The sequence below is a fragment of the Protobothrops mucrosquamatus genome, unplaced genomic scaffold, assembly GCF_001527695.2.
Source record: "Protobothrops mucrosquamatus isolate PMUCROS unplaced genomic scaffold, P.Mucros_1.0 scaffold_177, whole genome shotgun sequence".
Classification (NCBI taxonomy): domain Eukaryota; kingdom Metazoa; phylum Chordata; class Lepidosauria; order Squamata; family Viperidae; genus Protobothrops; species Protobothrops mucrosquamatus.
This window is the reverse complement of record NW_015386253.1, coordinates 1,876,475-1,896,224: the sequence shown is the minus strand read 5'-3', so window position 1 is coordinate 1,896,224 and position 19,750 is coordinate 1,876,475. Positions and strand designations below refer to the sequence as shown.

Below are 19,750 nucleotides of genomic sequence, written 5' to 3'. Positions count from 1 at the left end.
TCGCCTACATCGTCCATATAGGACGACTCGGGAACTCAACTCCTACCCCGGGCAGCTCACCTATCCCCTTATGCCCAGGGGAAAGGTATCAAGCCGTTTGACAGCTGATGCTGGCTGTCAAACCGGCTTTTACGCAAAACAGGCGGGAGGCAGCAAACAGCTGCGACCGACGAAATCGCCTGCCACCGGAAGTCTCGAAAGTTCTATTTCAATGCCACTATGGTGTTGCTGCTGTTGAGTGATGTTGCCATGCTGCCACAATCATATGATCCTCATTCATAATGTTCCTTACAACATTCCACAAGTCAATGGGAAAACTCACAGGAAGAAAGGCAGTGAGGATCATATGATCACAGCTGATGGTGGGAGCATAGTAGCAGGTTTGGACTTACAACTTCTTTCATAGGAAGCTTGCAGGGAGAAAGTTAATGAGAAATCTTGCGGGGAAGTCATGGGTTGCTTGGGTAAGTCTCCTGCACTCATGCAATCTCAGCCACTCCCTCTGCACTCATGAATATATTTGAAGAAATAACTCAATGAGTAATAGGTTGTCTACTACTTTAAAAAAAATGAGCAAGACTTATGAGTTGGAAGAGCATTATATGAGTTACTTTCAGACCCATAATTATTAGAATCTATACATTAAAAGGCAATATTATCAGAGAAACATATTCCTGTAGAAAATGACACATATGCTCTGTGTTCTTTTCAGAGGAAGAAGATAAATGAAAGCATGTTGCTTTTTAAATGCCTAAGCTACATCTCAGATCTAAAAGAAATTAAACAAATCAATATACTTTGTTACAAATAAAGGCTTGGCCTGACTCCCAGACATAGGGAAAATCATAATTTCCACTTGCCCTGGCAAAAAACAGTTTATTTGCAATTTGGAAGAGTTTATTTGCAATTTGGAAGAATGATGACAGAAATTAACCAGAAAATAATTTCATTACTGGGCTATGCAAAATAAGTTTTCTATAAAAGGCATTGTAAAACAAACAAACAAAATATGTACTGAACTTTTCCGGAAACTAAGAAAGCACCAAGGGTATGTCATATTGGAAAACAAGATAATACAATAGTTATACAAAATGCCAAACAAAATGCTTATATTCTCTTCTAAGGATTATTTCCCTCATAACCAAATGGTTTTTATTTATTTTTAAATGGACATGCATAAAATAATGTAAACAATTTGCCATACAAAAAAACACTTCAAGTGATGAAGTTTCATTAAAAATAGACACATTATTCTAAGTCAATACAGACATGATACAAATATAAGTGATGGAAGCTGCATAAAAGCTAATTGCTATTAATCCTAAAGATCCAATATTACCTTGGATTGGGGACAGCAGCTTTCCAGCTGCAAAGGAACGATGCAGCTCGTTGATGACTGTAAGCATCAAACATTGCCTTAAGGTAGCATTTGGCCTGATTCATCAAGCTATTCTTATATAGAATAGAGCTATTTTTATTAACCATTTACTGAATCAGAAGTAATACTGCAATTCAATAATATGCTGCAGGAACATGTATGTCATAAATTCATTCACTTAATATTATTTAAATCATGAACTGCCCTCAATTTCTAATTCAGCATGCATTTATATAGTAGTACCCGTGAAGTTAGAAGTAGACAAAATGAGTAGTGTCCAATGTATGCAAAAGTGTTCTTTGATAACAAGAAATAATAGCTCAAATTATCTTTATTCAATTATACTATACCTGTATACGGTGGTATATGTAAACTTTTTGTGTCAAATTTCAATGGTGTTTGTTTTACTATCTAAAAAAGAAAAGAAACTGATTTAAGGCAACTTTAGGTATCTCACAGAGAAGAAAATATATATGCCTCCTCTCAGTTATAGTACCTTGAACAATAATAAACAAATGAACAGTTATTATGTCAACTATAAACCCAGAAACACATTGTAACACAAAGCTGAACCCATAGGATAAGAGTCTAGATGTCTTAAACCTCCTTTTCATTTGAGTATATCCATTTAGCCTACTGCCCGTCTTTGTGTAGCTACCGGATAGTTACCACCACCACCTACTTCACAGGAGGACATGTTTACTTGGCATTTACCCCTCAACACCTGTATATGAGAAAAATAGGAATTTCACAACCTAAGTGATTTGCTATAGAAAAAAAAGATTATGAAAAGGAAATACTTGTCACCTCTTTGCTCTTATACTTTTGAGGTTTGTAACTGGGAAAGTAACTCTCCTCCTTTGGGATTTGAATCAACGCCAAAATACATCTAAATCAAATTTCATTAAGTAAAGATGAAAAAAGAATATAAAAATTCCTTTTCAACTTTAGATAGCCACATGTAAAATAACAATGATGGAGGGGAGAAAATGTACAGTACCAATAAAATCACAAATAGTGCCTGCAAATCCACTGTAAAAAACTGTAAAGAATACTGTACAAGCTTAGAACATATCACGAAGTGTGATGGAATAGTTCAGAGTTGAAGCATCAAGTATACAATAACTGAGCCTATAGAGATGCAATAAACATCAAAGATAAACCAAAAATTCATAGAAAATAAATATCCGAAATACAATAATATACGGGTATTTCTCAAATTATGAATGATTGCTTAGAACCATTCAAAGTTCTGACAAACCTCTTCAGGAGTACTTATGATCTGTATTCCAATGGCTACCCCTGACCCACAACATACACAGTCATGTCATCGCATTTTAGGGACTTAGCAAATAGCCCACCTTTATAGTTGTTAGCTGCATCCCGCAATCATGTAACTGTGATTTATGACTTTTTTTTAGTGAAAACAAGTGTTTACTTCCAGTTTCCATTAAAAAAAATGCTCCTTGTTAACAATGGATTTGCTTAATGACAGTGGTGATTCACTTATGATTACTCATAATATCAAGTGTGGTGGTGACCCACTTAAAGATCCGAGGACTTATGACAGTAATTATGGTTGTAAGTCAAGGACTACCTATATAAACATTAACCCATGACTAGCTAAGTAACAAATCCTTGAATCAGGAGTTCCAGTCTGATTCAATCTTACCTGGATTAGTTTTGAAGTTCCTGAAATTCCTGCCTTAATTCTGAGAATCATTTCAGCCTTCCTTCCTAATTTATGCTGCCATACCTCTTCTTTATTTCCCTTCTACAGGAGTTCTGTCTACTACTTTCCAAAATAAGAAAATGCTCTTCAATCCTAAGAAGGGAGGTGTTGGGCAATTTGACTCTCTACATAACAAAGTACAAGACACCTCAGAGGCAGTGCAAGGCTATATCCATCTATCTTTTATATTAATTGGCTGGGAATGTGGGAGCAGGCTAGCCTCCCCATTCCTTACTTGAAAGAACCACCTCTACGTTTAAGGATTAGAATTCCCACAGCATCTGATTCCTTTGGTACCTGACTCTGCATTCCAGAGCTATGCTCAAATTTCACTTTCAATTTTAGACATTAAAATGGCAGAATTCTCTTTGTAATGTTATGTGTAACCACAAGACTGCTTTACTCAATGGCCATAATCTCACAACTGCTGTTTGTAGTCATTAAGCAAATTTGCAGGTCCTTAAGTGGATGGAGTCCCAGGCAAGGAATGTCAGGTGCTTCACAGGGCTGGGAAGACCCTGGGAGGCCTGGTGCAAGCAGTCAGTGTGCAATGTCTCTGCTCAGGAACTGAAAATCCTCCCTGCTAAAATTCAAACAGGAATTTCAGCCACTGAAAAGAGATACTCTTGTGAAGCTGAGCTACGTATTCCAGTGCTTCACCCACCTACTTGAGATGTCCTACCTTCCTTATGTTATTGTGCTATTTCTCTGCTCAGGGGCTAAAAACTCTGCTTGGATTTCAGTTCCCTCTCTTCTCTGACAGCTGACTAAGGAGTTCCCTGACAGAGCTCTCGGACACATTTCAGCTCTGTGCTTGCTTCAATATTTCAGCTCCATGCAAGCAGGCACAAATCTCAAATTCCTTGGCAGGGTGGTCTTTTAGCCAACCACTAGAGATGAGGAGTCTTCATAGCAGGTGGCAGCACCTTGCAACCTTCCCTGCCAGGTTCCCCAGCATGGCAGAAAAAAATTACAAATGGTGATCACATGATTGAGGGGCACTTGGCAACTGGTTATAAGTGCAAAGACGTTGCCCAGTACCCAGATTACAGTCCTGTGATTGTGGACAAGGAGGGAGATAATGACATTTTTTTGAAGCTGCCATTAATTTAAGCAATCATTAAGCAAACGGTAATAAATTGAGGACTACCTGTAATTTATTCAGTAATATATCACTGGGCTAAAAAAATAGAATTACTTCTTTATAATCCTAAAATATTTTATATAAATGAGTAAATTTTATTATTACAGTGATCCAAATTTCAAATATAGAATTTCAGCCTACAGGTAGTTCTTGACTTAAATCATTTGTTTAGTGATCATTCAAAGTTACTACAGCATTGACATGTGCGTCTTATGACTCATAGCAGAATCTCCATAGTCCAGTCCTGATTATGGTAGTAACTCGAGAACTACCTATACTTTGGAAGTGATATTTTTGCTAGAGCTGACCTAGAAAATGTTGTGACTGAACAATTTATGAAAAGATATTAGGAATTGTATCAGTATATTATTGGTAACAAAACATTATGTTTTAGACATTTCTCTAAAGGCAATTGTGACTACATTTTCTATTGCTAAGTTATGCAGTCATAAATTATAAAGTCATGAGACTCCATTGACAGCAATTCTGGTTATCCTGGTTACAGCTGGAATGCATGGGTCATTACGCAGGAAGAGGCAGACATCCCAGGCAAGCAGGCCAGCAGGTAGCACTGGAAGCAAGCACTACAGAACACAATAGAAGTGAAAAAGCATTGGAAGAGAGAGCAACTTTTGCCAGCTTTCCCATTGACTTTGCTTGTAAAAAGTTGCAAGGAAATGTTGGAATTCACAATCATGACTACAACTCATTCATAATCATAAACCAGGCATCCAACACTTAGATCAGTGATGGCGAACCTTTTAGAGACCGAGTGCCCAAACTGCAACCCAAACCCCACTTATGCATTGTCGGCTGCCGGGTGGGTGTGGCCCATTGGGTGGGTGTGACCCATTGGGTGGGTGTGGCCCATTGGGTGGGCATGGCTGCGGTGGTAACAGCAGACTGGGTGGGACTAAAAAGTTCAATCAATCAATTCCAACTTTGCAAGATCTTTTTTTTTCCGCGAGAAGTTGAAATTGACTGACTGATTGAACCTTTTTTTTTGGTACACAGCGGCAGAGGCCTAACGCAAAAAGGTTTTATAAAACCTAGCTGAAAGCCTAGGACTGGGGCGACGGCGCACGTGCCCACAGAGAGGGCTCTGAGTGCCGCCTCTGGCACCTGTGCCATAGGTTCGCCACCACTGGACTAGATCATTATCATGTGACTCAGTTCAGACACTACGATCACTGGAACTTAGAGATGCAGTACTATATTCCTCCCCTATTCAACACCATCATAACTTTGAATAGTTAAAGAAAAGTGATCTTAACATGAGGACTATCCATATCTATAAATACATGGATCTTCTATGGCCTCTATTCAGGCTCTTTACTATTTAACAGACCAACTTTCAGAATTATTATATCTTTAACTGGTTGCCACTTTGTCAAAAGAATACTTTCTACGTAATATGTTTAATTTTTAAAAAGCTAAAAGTCTTTTCATTAAAGTGAGGTGATATTAGTTATACAAACTATTCAACCACTAATGTGATTTCCACATTAAAAGGAAGAAACCAGAATTAGACATTAGATGGGAGTATTAAAAGTGAATGATGTCTTAATCTTATGCAAAAATATCAAGCATATTATAATATTTCTGAATATATTAGCAAATTTGTAGGCAAAAAGTTTCTGAAATACCTTTGGATTGTCAATAATAGGAGTCACAGAAAGATCAGATTCTGCATAGATCAGCTCTTTCATTTTGGATTCCATAGATTGCTGACTGCAGTGTACACTTTTTACCTATAATATGTAAAAATATCATTTCTATTTGTTATTCTTCCTTTACAAGCAAATAATACATGTTGTACAAGACACTTCATTTATGAAAGACTGCAAACATAAATATCAATGTGAAAGTTTACTTTATGATCCCCCTCCTATTTTGTAAAAGTCTTTATTGCTTGAGTTCTTTTTATTCCAAGGTAGCTTTTCGCCCTAGCTAACTGCATTTCGAATTTTTAGAATCAGTTCTGTTTTCCTGTTCCCTTTTAATCTTTAATTAATTTTTAATTTTGTTTCTAACAAGGCTGGTTTTTAGTAAAAGCAGAAAAATATTTATATATATGAAGAGACTTATAAATGTATATTTGTTGCTATTCCCCCCAAGTAGTAACAACTTTTAAACAGTTCTGACAGGCTTAACAGCCATGTTAGGTTTCACTCTCTCAGTATAAATGATGGAAATAAATGTTGTTTCCTTATAAGATTTTAATAAGCTTGTTAAGTCTTATTTACAGAATTTAACCCAAAATATTATATTGGGTGGCAAATATCATTTGGAAAACTGCACATGTATGCCTCATACTTAACCATGCCAAGTCTTGGAACTTCAAGTGGTAGGAGGGGCATGGAGTCCTACCTTTGCTGTAGGAGTTTCATAAGTTCTCTGTGCTGAATTTGAAGATAGAACCATAGTGCTAATTCTAGGGATGGGTTGAGAACTAAAAGTAGAAGTGGGGAAAAAAGAAATAACTCCAATTATTTCATGCATATTTAACAATCAGAACATTTTCAAAATTGTTGTTTATACAGACTAATCAAACCAAGATTTTCCCATGTATTAATCCTGCTTGCCCATTCCAAGATTTTTCCATAGAGCTAACAGAATATAAATACAATTCTTAACAACATTGTTTTATTTCTTATTTAATGAATAATTCTAACATGAATTTCTCTTCTTATAGGATAAGAAATTTTAATCTTAATCAATTTTCTAAAGTGCTACACATTTTTTCATACCTGAGAAGAAATATGGACTCATTTGATTCACCATCAACAGCACTTTTAGGACGCAATTCTTCTGGACTTTCTGCCAAGAAAACTCAGTACTGAAATCAATCTGAACAAGTATCAAAATGTAGTATTTCAATCTTGCATTTTATTTCTGAATATAAATTATAAATGTATTGAAACAATAATCTTACCTAGTTTGAAAGATTTATTAAAAAGGGTGTTCTCAATTCCTGGGAACATAAATTCTGATATTTTTTTATTTTCAGAACATTTCTCAGAATTCCCAGATTCAGGGATCTTGGCATTTTCATTACTGTTTAAATAAAGGGTAATTAAATAAAGTTAATATAAAAATGCATTTTATTTAAAAAGAACTTTAACAATGAGGAAACTATTTATAGATTACTTTATTCATAATATAGTTGAAAATAATATTTTTGGTATTTATCAATAAATCAAAGAAAGAATTTACATAGAGCTACTGTACTCTTGAAAATCATTTGAAAACTTCAGCTGATGCAGAATGTAGCTGCATGGGTTGTAACTGGTGTTAGTCAGCATATGTAACACCACTGCTTTGTGGGCTGCAGTGGCTGTCAATGTGTTTCCAGGTGCAATTCTTCTCACAACAGAAGAAATCTTCCCTCAGTAGATTTCAAAAGGCTTTGATAGGGCCTCAAAGAACTCCAAAGGTTATTTCCAGATTATAATGTGATGTAATTAATGCAATTAAAAGTGAAAATAATTAAATATATGATCAGTGAATAATAATATTAACAATATTTAACTTTCATTAAAGGAAAAGGAAATAAAATTGTACTTTCTTATTCTGGCCCCAACTATATTTTGGGATGTGTAATATCAAAAAGACCAAATGTGACCCTTAGCCTGCAAAATATTGCGTACTTTATCTTACAATCTTAACCTATTAGAATTTACAGTCAAAAGTCAAATATGCTCTCAGTGGCTTTGGGATGACTTGTTCAGTAAATCAGTGAAATAGGACACTGCTCTTATCAATATATTCTTCCTGCTTTCTAATGTGTCATAGATTTTTAATTGGAAGCCTAAGGCAAGGATTGTCTTTACATTTAAAATGCAGCATTAAAACACTACAGGTAATTTTTGATTTACAACTACAATGGAGACTCATTTCCAGACATAAATCATTACAGTTGTAAAATGAGATACTCATAGAACCAAACCTGATTTTACATTTTGTAATGATGGTTGTTAAATGAATCATCATGATTGTTAAGTGACTCCATGATCATTAAACAAATGCTACAATCTAAGTGTGAACCATTCTTCCAAATAAGTGGAGGGTTTTTTTGCTGGAAGTGAGCAAAAAAGGTTGCAAATTATAGTCATGCGACTGCCAAGACCCTGCAGTCAGTTGTAAAGATGAGCTTCTTCCAAATGTCCGAACTGCGTCACATGACAATAGAAGCAGGTGTGGCATGAAATTTTGTGACAGAAGTGTTTTACAGGCCATATGGTTGGTAAACATCTGTTCATCAATTGAGGACTACCTATATAAACAAACAAATTAACTGAAATTTTTTTGTGTCCAATATGCAGTGGTGGGATTCAAATATGTGAACAACCGGTTCTCTGTGTGGATGCCGCTTGCAGAAGTCCGTTCTGGGCCTGGGCAACAGAAAATAAGCTACCGGTTCTGCCAAACTGGTGCGAACCAGCTGAATCCCACTACTGACAATATGTAGATATGGAAAGATGTATTCCAATCTACCAAAAAAAAAAAAGCATTTTGTCCATATAACATAGAGACAGAATAGAGAGCATCATCAAGTAAGAACTCAAAGCACATACAAACATGATTAACACTCTTCCCTATAACCAACTTATTTGATCTAATATTAACAATGAAATTTAATTCAAAGTTGTTATTATTATTATATACACTGCAATCTGAAATAACAATTGTCAGTTCTTTAACCAGGATTCGCCTTCATACACATCAAGTACTTCCCAAGAACCTAAGATATGTAATGTATTGGAGTAGCATGTGTGTGAATCCAAGCAGTATGGTCTTTTGTATTGACCAACTGAAATATTATCAATGTATGTATTTTCCAAGTGCCATGCAATATTTTTTGATGTGGTATCCAGTGTGCCGATAACTACTGGGATCACCATTGCTGGTTTATGCCATAATCTTTCAATTTCAATTTTTAGATCTTGATAATTTGTGACCTTCTCCAATTCTTTGTCTTCTATTCAACTATTCCGTTATTCACACATCAATTATTCAAACTTTCTTCTTTACAACCACAGTTAAATCTCGTGTGTTATGAGCCAAGACATTAGCAATTTACATTTCAAAATCTCTCAGTATTTTACCTTGCCCATTGCCCATTTTAACTTCATGACTACTTTTTCAACTCTATGTTCCCATCATTTTTTTAACATTAAATTTTATCAATTTTTCGTTACTGGCACATGATCATTTTTACAGATGTTCAACTGAATCATTTTGGTGACTGTCTATATACTATATTATAGTATAGTATTATATTAATGACAAAGTAGTTAATAATAATAATAATAATAATGACAAGATTAAGGTTTCATAACTCTCTGTTAACAAACTGTTATTGTAATCCACTCATAGAAAATTTGCCACAGCATCTTATATATTCCAAATCATCCCAAAAGTTAAACGTAATTCATCCTGGATCAAATATCAAAATTTGTTTCTTAATGTCACCTCTTATCAATTGTTGTCTAATTAAATATAATAGATTCAGTCTCCACAGTGGGTCTATCCTCGCAACAAAGTCCAAATAGCAGTGGTTTTCAGTTAAGTGTAACAAATCCATTTTCCAATCTCCCTCAGACTTTGTAGGAAAAAAAAATATGTCACTCATTCAGACTCTAAATATTGTAAGGATATGCAGGTTTAAATTTCAAAGAGATGCATGGGATCAACTCAGTTAGTTCTCTGGCTATGGGGATATCTTTTTGGTCTGTGACTTTCAGATCAGAATTCTTTGTGAATATTCTGCATATTTTCCTTATCAAACTTTTCTTAAAAAAACTTTCAACTAAAAACTGCATGCTACTCAAAAGTCTTTTTTTAGATTTTAGCCACGGTTGTTTGTCTGTAATCTGATACATTTTACTTTGTGTAACTTGATCAAGAAACAAAGAACAATGAAGCAGAAGGAAACAAAAGGTATTTTCTGGATATTTCAATCCAAGTTTAAAAGAAAAATTCAAAAGTATTTTGAAATTCAAAAAGTACAAAAATCCTGTTGAGAGTCCAATATTAATGTAAATTAAATGAAAGCATGTCATCCAGAAACGCACCCGGCTATCTTATAGGGAGAAAAAGGGTTATTCAGAACAACATAAATCAAAGAAAAAGAAAAAAAACAGAGTCTAGCAAGGGGCTGAAATAAATCAGCATTCAACTGAGAGCAAAAAACAAAGTAAAACAATAAATAAAAAAAGTGGAAGCTAAGAAACCAGGTATTCTTAAGAAAACAAAACTACTGACAGGAAGATAGATTCAACCAGTGACTTTCCAACTACTTTCAGAGGCAACTGGAATCTTCAAGATTCCCCTTACCAAATGAGTCCATGGCTGTACAAAAATTGTCTTGAGTCATTCCTGAGTGTTCCTATTAAAATCCAGGGAGTCCCACTGCCAAAGAACCAGCTTTGGCAGCAAAAAGAAGCAGATCATCAATAAAAAAAAAGCCTCTTACCATTCAGCAGCCATCTTGGGGAAGAGTGGCTTTGCAATTCTTTAAACAAATTATGAATCAGAAGTTGGTCATTTGTACTTATGCTTTTCTTTTTATTTTCTTTCTATTCTACTGGAAGGATATTATTTTCTTCTAAATAATCTTGGATGTTATGTGCTATAATGCCCTGGAATAATGTTAATGTTGTATGCAAGCATGTTATTGACCGATTAGTTGTCCCTTTCCCTGAGTCTTTTAAAATTAGTTTTAAATAGATTTTGCCAGTTATTAATCAGTCACTGATATATTCTTTATGCCAGGGGTCCCCAACCTGTGGGCCGCGGGACAGGCTAGCCAGTGCGCGCCCATGTGCACGCACCCCATTTGTGCTAGTGCTACAGCTGTGGGTGCGAAAACGGGATTATACGCCTCGGGGCACAAAAACCGGACCCTGCCACGCCTCAGGATGCAAAAACAGGAGACTGCCGTGCCACGGGGCGTGAAAACATGCAAGAATGGGGCAGGGCTAGTATCACACGGGCGCTAGTCCTGCCGTTTGCATCGCACGCATGTGCGCGGCCCCATGCGCGCGCACACACACGCACACGTGTAAAATGCTTCTCCCTCCCTTTCCCTCCAGTCTGCCAACTGAGAAAGGTTGGTGACTTCTGCTTTATGCAATACTTCATTAAGCTGTTTAGCCATAATTGCATATAAACTACTCAAATATTTGAGCCATGCAATCAATCATTTCCAGGAAAGTTCCAGTTTTAAACTTTTTCACTTGATTTTTAACTATTTCTGCAGTTATTGTTAATTCTTTGATTTGATTTTTACAAATTCATTTTCAATTTTTTATTCATCCAGCATAATTATTATATTGAGTTTCCACAGACCTTTTCAAAACTAGATTGTTTCATTAATTCATTTACCTACTTACTTACCTACCTACCTACTTGCTATACTTAACAATCTAAGATAGAAGCAAACAATTAAAAATCAAATATAAGCAAACATAATTAATAAAAATGCAAAAATCTGGCTGGAGTTCCTGCTAGAGTCTAACTAAGAAGGAAATCAGTGTCCTGCATTTTCTGGACCATGACAAGAACTCATATCTGAGATTTCAAGTTGATTCACAGAATCACAACCTAATTGTACAATATCATACATATAATAGCTGCTAAAAAGCTCTACACAAATACAACCTGCATTCATGGGCCCTGCTCACAATATCACTTCTATAGCTTAACTATCTTATAATAGAGAAAGTTTATTTGAAGAAATATTACAAACTAATTATTCATGAACTGGGCCAATGTTCCATATGAAAAAGAAGTTTAGCCTTATAGTATGGCTACAGCTCTTAACAACTAAACAATGAATACACCAGACTTTTTTCAACCATATAATTTTTCAAACATTTTTAATCTTACTAATATTTCTAAACTATACAGGAGCCATTGTAATAATCATTTTGTCACAGCTAAACATTTTAGCTTATATATTGTAGTGGTTTTGCTGTTGTATTTCAGCTGTCTGTAATTATTATTATTATTTACTTTGTTGTCAATTTTCTGTTGTTACTATTCTTATTTGTTGCCTAGAAAACATATTTGACTATGTAATGTTCATAAGTCTTTAAAACAATAAATTGTGGAATAATCTCTAGCTGTCATGGTTCCAATAGAAGAGACCAAATAAATCAGAACTCCAAGGCTAGAGAATTCCTCAAAGAACATGTTCATTGGTTACATAGTATCGGCATAGTCAAAAGTGAAACCAAGTCTGAAATCCCCTCCAAAGAGAAACACTATTACAAAGTTAAACTTCCCACCCCATTGCTATGCAATCACCTATGTGTCCCAATATAATAGTTTGGCAGACTTTCTAACCAAATGCTCACATCCCCCACCTAACCGACAGAAGTGACCTTGGTTCCCATGGGACAGTAAAATGTTTAGACTAACAGAAATCCTCCGCACAAGCTCCCATTCTTGTGGCAACCTAGAACGAGCAAGATGGCTGCTGCCAGGTTCGTTGTAGAGTTGACACTAGCAAGATTAGTATAACTGACAGATTCAAAAGAATAATTATATCACAGATCTTTACGATTATTAACACATTTTGAGATACATTTTTATGTTCCTTCCATTTACTGCTACATTTCTATGAAATACTACTGTCTAAAAATTAAGACTGCAGCCAAAGGCAAAAAATATATAAATATTAAAATGTTATGGCCAAAATTTACTTTGTCAGAAACCTCATGGATTAATGAGTTAAAGTGAGTTCTGATGCACAAAAGATTACGCTGTATCAGGTTTCTTAGACAATATTTCAATTTAAAAACTAAGTTAAATTCCATGCAGTATACCATACCTGCAATTTGTATCTTGGCTGGAAACAGATTCAGTGGAAGTTTGGATAAAGGCATCTTGCCAAAAAGGATGCTTTAATAGTTGTGTCCAAGTTGATCTTTAATGCAATTAAAATATTTATTTTAAAACCCAACAGGTAAAGATAATTTAAATATCAGAAAGTGTAATTTTTAAAAGTTATATATACAAGTGTATGAATATTAATATGAAATAACTTTTCACCTTTTCTGAGGATCCTTTTCAAATAAAGAGTCAAGCAGATTAAGGAAGTTTGAAGAGGGTTTTAGAAGTGCTGATTCTAAAAAGCAAATACATATTGTATTTCATAACAAAAAGGTGATTTTAATAAGTAAAACAAACTTCTAAAAACAATGAATTTTGAATAAAATTTAAAAATTAATTCAAATATTTTCTTATTGAAGCAGATATTTGAAGAATCTCAAATTCAGCAATTTAGGGAAATATCTGATTATTACAGTAATTCCTAACCTTTATTTCCATAAATTGGAGGAGAAAAATGTATGTAGGAGTCCCAGAAACATTTCATTGTGTTAGACAGCAATAAAATTGATTATTTTGAGAACATAAAATCATTTTTCATCTCTCATTATTGATCTAATTTCTAAAACAAATATTTGGCATAGTGTTATAAAAGCAAAATTGTAATAGACTAAATATGTATGTTATGTATTATTTCATTTTAATTAAATTCCTGCTGCCATTTTTACAGAATATTGTTTGATAAATGCCCATTTCACCTTGAATTTGAAACATGTCCCTAATGTCCAATTGGTTTTCATCCCCCAGAATATCACCATAGAAATACATTTACTCTTCAAATATTTCATAAGAGTTACAACCAACATTTCTCCTAAATATTCTTCCCCAGTTGTTTTTATGGCATTTTAATTATTAATGTTACAAATGCTAGAATAGCAAAACACAACCTTGTTAAAATAACAGACTGGTATTAAATATTCGGCTAGAAATTATGTGAAGCAGAATTACTAAATTTAAATGTGAGTCTTGTAATTTATCATTTTTCTCATTTTCTTTTATTAATCAATGAGGACTAAGTCTGCAGTTTTCCAATTGGCAATGTTTTATCAGGAAGCACTGATTTTCAGAGGAAGCAGGAATATGTACCGTTATAGGAGAAAAAATGAATTTCTGAAAAAAAGAACAAAGCCAGAATATTTTTTGTCCCACTTTTCATACCTTACCAAGTTTAAATACATCACTTATCTGGAACATTGAGTCCAAGTGCATTGCCTCTTTTGCACCTTTTATCCTACTGAGCACTAGAAATAATGAGCTAGGAAGCAAAAGATAATCCCTTTTTCTTTGCTCTGGTATTTGTTGTTTACCAGCCGATTTCCTACAGACAGGACAGATTATTTTTCCTATAATGGTATACAAAATGTTTTAGATTAAAAATAAAATGTCCCATTTCAAGGCTGGGCTTGAGGGATAGCTATTTAATATATTAAATGTGGCTACTCCCATTGTTATGGAAATTTAGACAGAGCTGTCTTGATATTGAAACTTCAAGAAAAAGGGAAATAACTTGAACACTTTAAGTAGATATACTGCATTCAGAGAATTTTGAACTTTTAAACAGTTCGTATTCAAAATGTTTTTCATACCCTACTTCTCTTTTCCCTTCTTATGAATACAGAAAATTCAAGAAATATATATTTAATAACTTCCTTAATGTTACCTCTCTGTTAGGACTTTAAACAATTGTTATACTGTGCAAGAACTGAGAATTCCAGGTGACCTCAACATTTTCTCTATATGAAGAACCATACCTTTCTGTTTAGGTGGGGCAGGATCTTCATGTAAAATGTGTTCTGTTAATTCAACAATGTTTTCTGAATTGAAAGGAGGTCTTCCTATAAAACATATATTTGTAGCAGATTTCACTAAAACTTTAAAAAAATGGAGCAACAAAAATCTATTAAAGTTCATTTAAAAGCACACACTCACTGCATTCAGCATTTAAAATCACTAGAGCATTGATACCATCACATAAGCTGACCTCCAACTGGGCATTGATTTTATGATCCCCAGCATAATGTAAAGACACAAAAAATCTTATCATTAGATTTCAGTGCAATCCCATTTAAGCATGGTGAAATCTTAAACAAGATTTTGTTGTTCTTATATGAGAGCTCACAAAATAGGCCAACTCTCCAATTTTTTACCGTTGTTACATTAGCCTTTTAATTTTAATATTATCAGGGCTGAGGAAGAGACCAGGCATCATTCTAATAACTCCAGGTACGCCCATGTATCTAGGATAAAAACTCTTAAATATAACAAAATCAGTCTTGCACAATAACATAACAAAACATTTTTGTAGCTCTACTTGGTAGTTCAACAGAACTTAAATGCAAATGGAGTGCATTAGAAAGCTCTCAGCACATTTCCTAAGGATGAATTATTTACACACCTGTAGCCAAAGCAACACAACAGGAGTTTATCACTGCTGTATCACTGTTGATAAAAATATGACAGATGATTTTATACAAAAGGGTTTAAGAGAAACCAAATAAATTAATTTTGCTTTAATGTGGAAAATGTTAATATGTGAATCCAGTTTAGTAATAATGGTACCATTTTCTTTAGACAAATACCAATGGCTCAGACACATAATATAACAAACCTATTTCTTGGGATACAGTTTATTATTTTAATCATTTATTTTTATAATTTGCAACAACTGTAGTAACAATTATATCTAGTTGCAAAAAACGACAATGAGAAATATCAGTGTGTGTTTATTATATTAGCATATGCTAATAAACCCCCTAATATACATATTTAAATTCTATAACTTTTATGAACAAACATACAAAAAAACAAGATATCCACATTTTACATGTACGAGAAATACTAAAACTATGGGACACAACTTTATTGAATTTTATTCAATTTCTATAGCTGCCTATCTGAGACAAGTGACTTTACGTAGTGAACAATCACAAAGTCAGTTAAAAACCAAGTACAGGTATAATAAGAAATATATTATTAAGATATAATAGCAACATTATAATCATAGAATATCCAGATAATATTAAGTTAGTTAAATATTCAGAAACTAGCATTTATCAGTAGCCTAAAAAAACATTGAGTTGGAGTTACATCCAAAATATTGATAATCTCAGAAAATAAAGCATGTAAATTTATAACACAAACATATAAGAAATAATCAACATGTTCAGTAATGTTCCGCATAATGTAAACACCTAACCTGGCATAAGCTCACTGAATAACTAGTTCTTTGGTTGCCTGAATCAAATGATATATTTATTTTAAAAATGAACAACTGTTACTCTTTGACCAACAGCACAGAATTCTACAGTTATACTCTGATAACCTCATACATCACTAAGGTTTTTGTTAAGTTTAGCTCAGATTAAGATGTTTGTCCTCTGCTAATGGAAATTCCCCAAGTCTTATACTATGATTTTCTAATTCTATTTTAGTGTTTGTATTTTCTTTTGTGTTATTTTAATCTGAATTATGGATGAGGAATTGTATGTCTAAGATTTACTTGCAAGGAAATTCACACAAAGTCATGAAGACAGGACACATAAACTCCAGAACCCTAACTTCTATTAACATTTATGACATTAATCAAAACTGTAATACTAATTATACAAACATGAATCTTGTAATACCTGAAAACATTTCATACAATAGGCAGCCCAAACACCAAAGATCACTGGCTACAGAAAAATCAGCTCCTTTAATCACTTCTGGTGCAGTGTATAGCAATGAACCTGCAAAATAAAATAACAAGCAATTCTTTATTCAGATGTTATATAAAGGGTATCCATCTAAGACAGTTATGGCAAATGTTTTAGAGACTGAGTGCCCAAACTGCAACCCAAAACCCACTTATGCATCGTTGAGTGCTGGGTGGGTGTGTCCCATTGGGTGGGCGTGGCTGCAGTGGTAACAGCAGACTGGGTGGGACTAAAAAGTTCAATCAATCAATTCCAACTTTGCAAGAACTTTTTTTTTCCCCCGCGAGAAGTTGAAATTGACTGATGGAACCTTTCTTTCTTTTTTTGCACATGGCGGCGGAGGCCTAAAGTGAAAAGGTTTTATAAAACCCAGCTGAAGGCCTAGGACTGGGGCAACGACGTGCGTGCCCACAGAGAGGGATCTGAGTGCCGCCTCTGGCACCCGTGCCATAGGTTCGCCACCACTGCTCTAAGACCTACAAGCTTTTCCAATCCTATGCTTCTTAGAAACTCATAGAATGATTGCTAAGACTTAGTTCTAATGCTGACATCAATCAGTATATAACTGACTTCTTATACTCAGGTGCAACTTCAAAAGAAATACAGTAACATTCAATTATATTCAAATATAAAGACAAATAATCAGCTATATCTATATAAGAAAATGTCCAAAGAGGGATATTTATCAATATTATTACTCAGTGAAGTAAACGGTCATTATTGAACTTGTCCTCACATCAGTTAATGAAAAATTATCATATATATTGATTAGAATTTAGCTGCTGCTGCATTTAAATGTTTCGATATATACCTCTGATTTTATTTTTCAAATTTTCTTTTGTGCTTCCAGAACTATTATCTCCTGCCTCTTCTGTGCCAATCAAACCAAAAAAATCTTCTAGATTTTCACCTTCTGCTCTAGCCAAGCAAAAATTACTGAATTTCAAAGTGCCAGGTCCTTCCAAGAGAATCTGTAAAGTTAAACACAAACTGAAGTACCAAGTAGCAGTTTCCTGAATTTAAAAGGAATTATTTAATTATTTTCAGAAATCATATATCAGTGCAAATATATGTTCCCTTACCTTCCTAGGTGTGAGATCACAGAAAATAATTCCAAGCTCATGTATATGATGCAGTCCAGTAACCAAATCAATACCAAATTCTCTGATGACATTCTCAGGTAGATGTTCATCTTGAGCAATTAACATTTCTAATGATCCACCTGGGAAGTATTTATGAATAATCATTAAAACATTAATCTCATCTCTGCAGTGCTATTTTTGTTAAAAAAAATAAGCTGATTTCTATGAAAAACATCTAATTTTCATGAATGAAAGGAGGAGAAATCTGCTCAGATTTTATTATGCATTGTCTGTTGGAAAGATGATTGCTGGCATTTTATTTAATAAATCTTACATAAAAAAATGTTATTTCCTGTCTCCAGTTAAATCTGTACTAGTTTAAGAACATTCCCTTTCTGCATTTCAAGTCAATGACTAAACATATTGTTAGCCTATTTAACAGTAGGTCTGTTACTTAGAACTGATAAATTTATTTCAAGATAAGTGATAAAAATATTATCTAAAAATTCAGTTAAGGATCCAAAGAATCATGTTAATAATAAAAGATACCAATATAGAAAATAGAACAATAGATATGATAAAAATCAGGAGCTGGTTAATAATACATAAAAATGAAACCAGTGAAGTTTGAATTCTGTTTATTTATTATTATTATTACTTTAATTTATACCCCGCCCTTCTCCCATTCCTAGAAAAAGAAAAAGGTCTTTATACCCCGCCCTTCTCCCATTCCTAGAAAAAGAAAAAGGTCTTCCTCAGGGAATGAAAGAATATTTCCAATGTATATAACTAATGGAGCATCTCCAGTAAAATCACCATTTTCCTAATGGCAGCTTGCTTCATTTGATTAAGTCCTCTGATAAAGAATTTAGATTTAATTGAGTATATATGGAATTATCCTTCAGATAGGCTGGTAAGTTATTTAGAGTTTGATAGGTAAACATTAGTACTTTGAAACAAGGCAAATAAGGGCTGTCATCTAGCACAATACTGGCATATGATAATGTCAACCATGAACAATCTATCTCTTTTCTTATGAAGGTTATAGAACATTGTCTAAATCAACTTTATTCTGATTAGTTTAATTCTGAAAGTATAATTATTTGATGTTACAAATCCATCACTGTCCAGTAACAGAATAAGAGAGTTAGAAAGGAGTTTGGAAGTCTTCTAGTCCAACACCCCTGCTCAAGCAGAAGACCTGTATTGTTTCAGAGAAATGGTTGTCCAATCTCTTCTTAAAAGCTTCCAGGATCTACCATTGGCCTAGCAAACTGACAGGAAATACAAACTGAGAAAGTGTGATGTCGTATAGGCAAAGACGGGAAACTATTTCCAAGTTCACTCAAAATTATATCCGATATAAGTGATCCTGTTACAAGGAAAGGGGGGGGGGAAGCATGTGAAAGCTCTTAAATGAATCATAGTTCTTTGAATTTTGCTGTTTATATTTAAAATGGAAAGACCCAAACATCGTAAGACTGAAAAGAATCAAATATTGTCCTATAATGATAGCATTTCTGAAATTGCTGAATGTCTTTCCAAAACAACTTGTCAAATTTTCCTTTGATTTTATGATATTCATTTTTATTGTTTTAATCTTTGGTTGTTTGTTGTTGTTTTTTTTATTTATTTATTTATTTATATTTGGATTTATATCCCGCCCTTCTCCTCGCGGACTCAGGGCGGCTGACAATCAGTTAAAATACATAAATAACAATACAAATTTAAAATTAATTAAAAGAAATATTTAAACATTTGTCCAATTAAAATGTAATTAAAACCCCTCTAAAAATTACCCTAGGCCAGTCCTGCAAGCTG

General features: G+C 34.0%; 1 protein-coding gene across 1 annotated transcript in view; it reads right to left on the bottom strand.

The window, feature by feature from the left end:
* ULK4 (unc-51 like kinase 4) overlaps positions 1–19,750 on the bottom strand; it is a 173,271-nt gene that overhangs the window by 150,389 nt on the left and 3,132 nt on the right. Inside the window, exons 3-13 of the mRNA XM_015822838.1 lie at positions 17,930–18,069; positions 17,659–17,818; positions 16,779–16,880; positions 14,904–14,987; positions 13,315–13,390; positions 13,094–13,189; positions 7,190–7,311; positions 7,005–7,074; positions 6,625–6,706; positions 5,901–6,005; positions 1,729–1,789 (exon numbers count right to left, since the gene is read on the bottom strand). Of these exons, the coding sequence (XP_015678324.1) occupies positions 1,729–1,789; positions 5,901–6,005; positions 6,625–6,706; positions 7,005–7,074; positions 7,190–7,311; positions 13,094–13,189; positions 13,315–13,390; positions 14,904–14,987; positions 16,779–16,880; positions 17,659–17,818; positions 17,930–18,069 (1,098 nt within the window). The remainder of the gene's footprint in view (positions 1–1,728; positions 1,790–5,900; positions 6,006–6,624; positions 6,707–7,004; positions 7,075–7,189; positions 7,312–13,093; positions 13,190–13,314; positions 13,391–14,903; positions 14,988–16,778; positions 16,881–17,658; positions 17,819–17,929; positions 18,070–19,750) is intronic.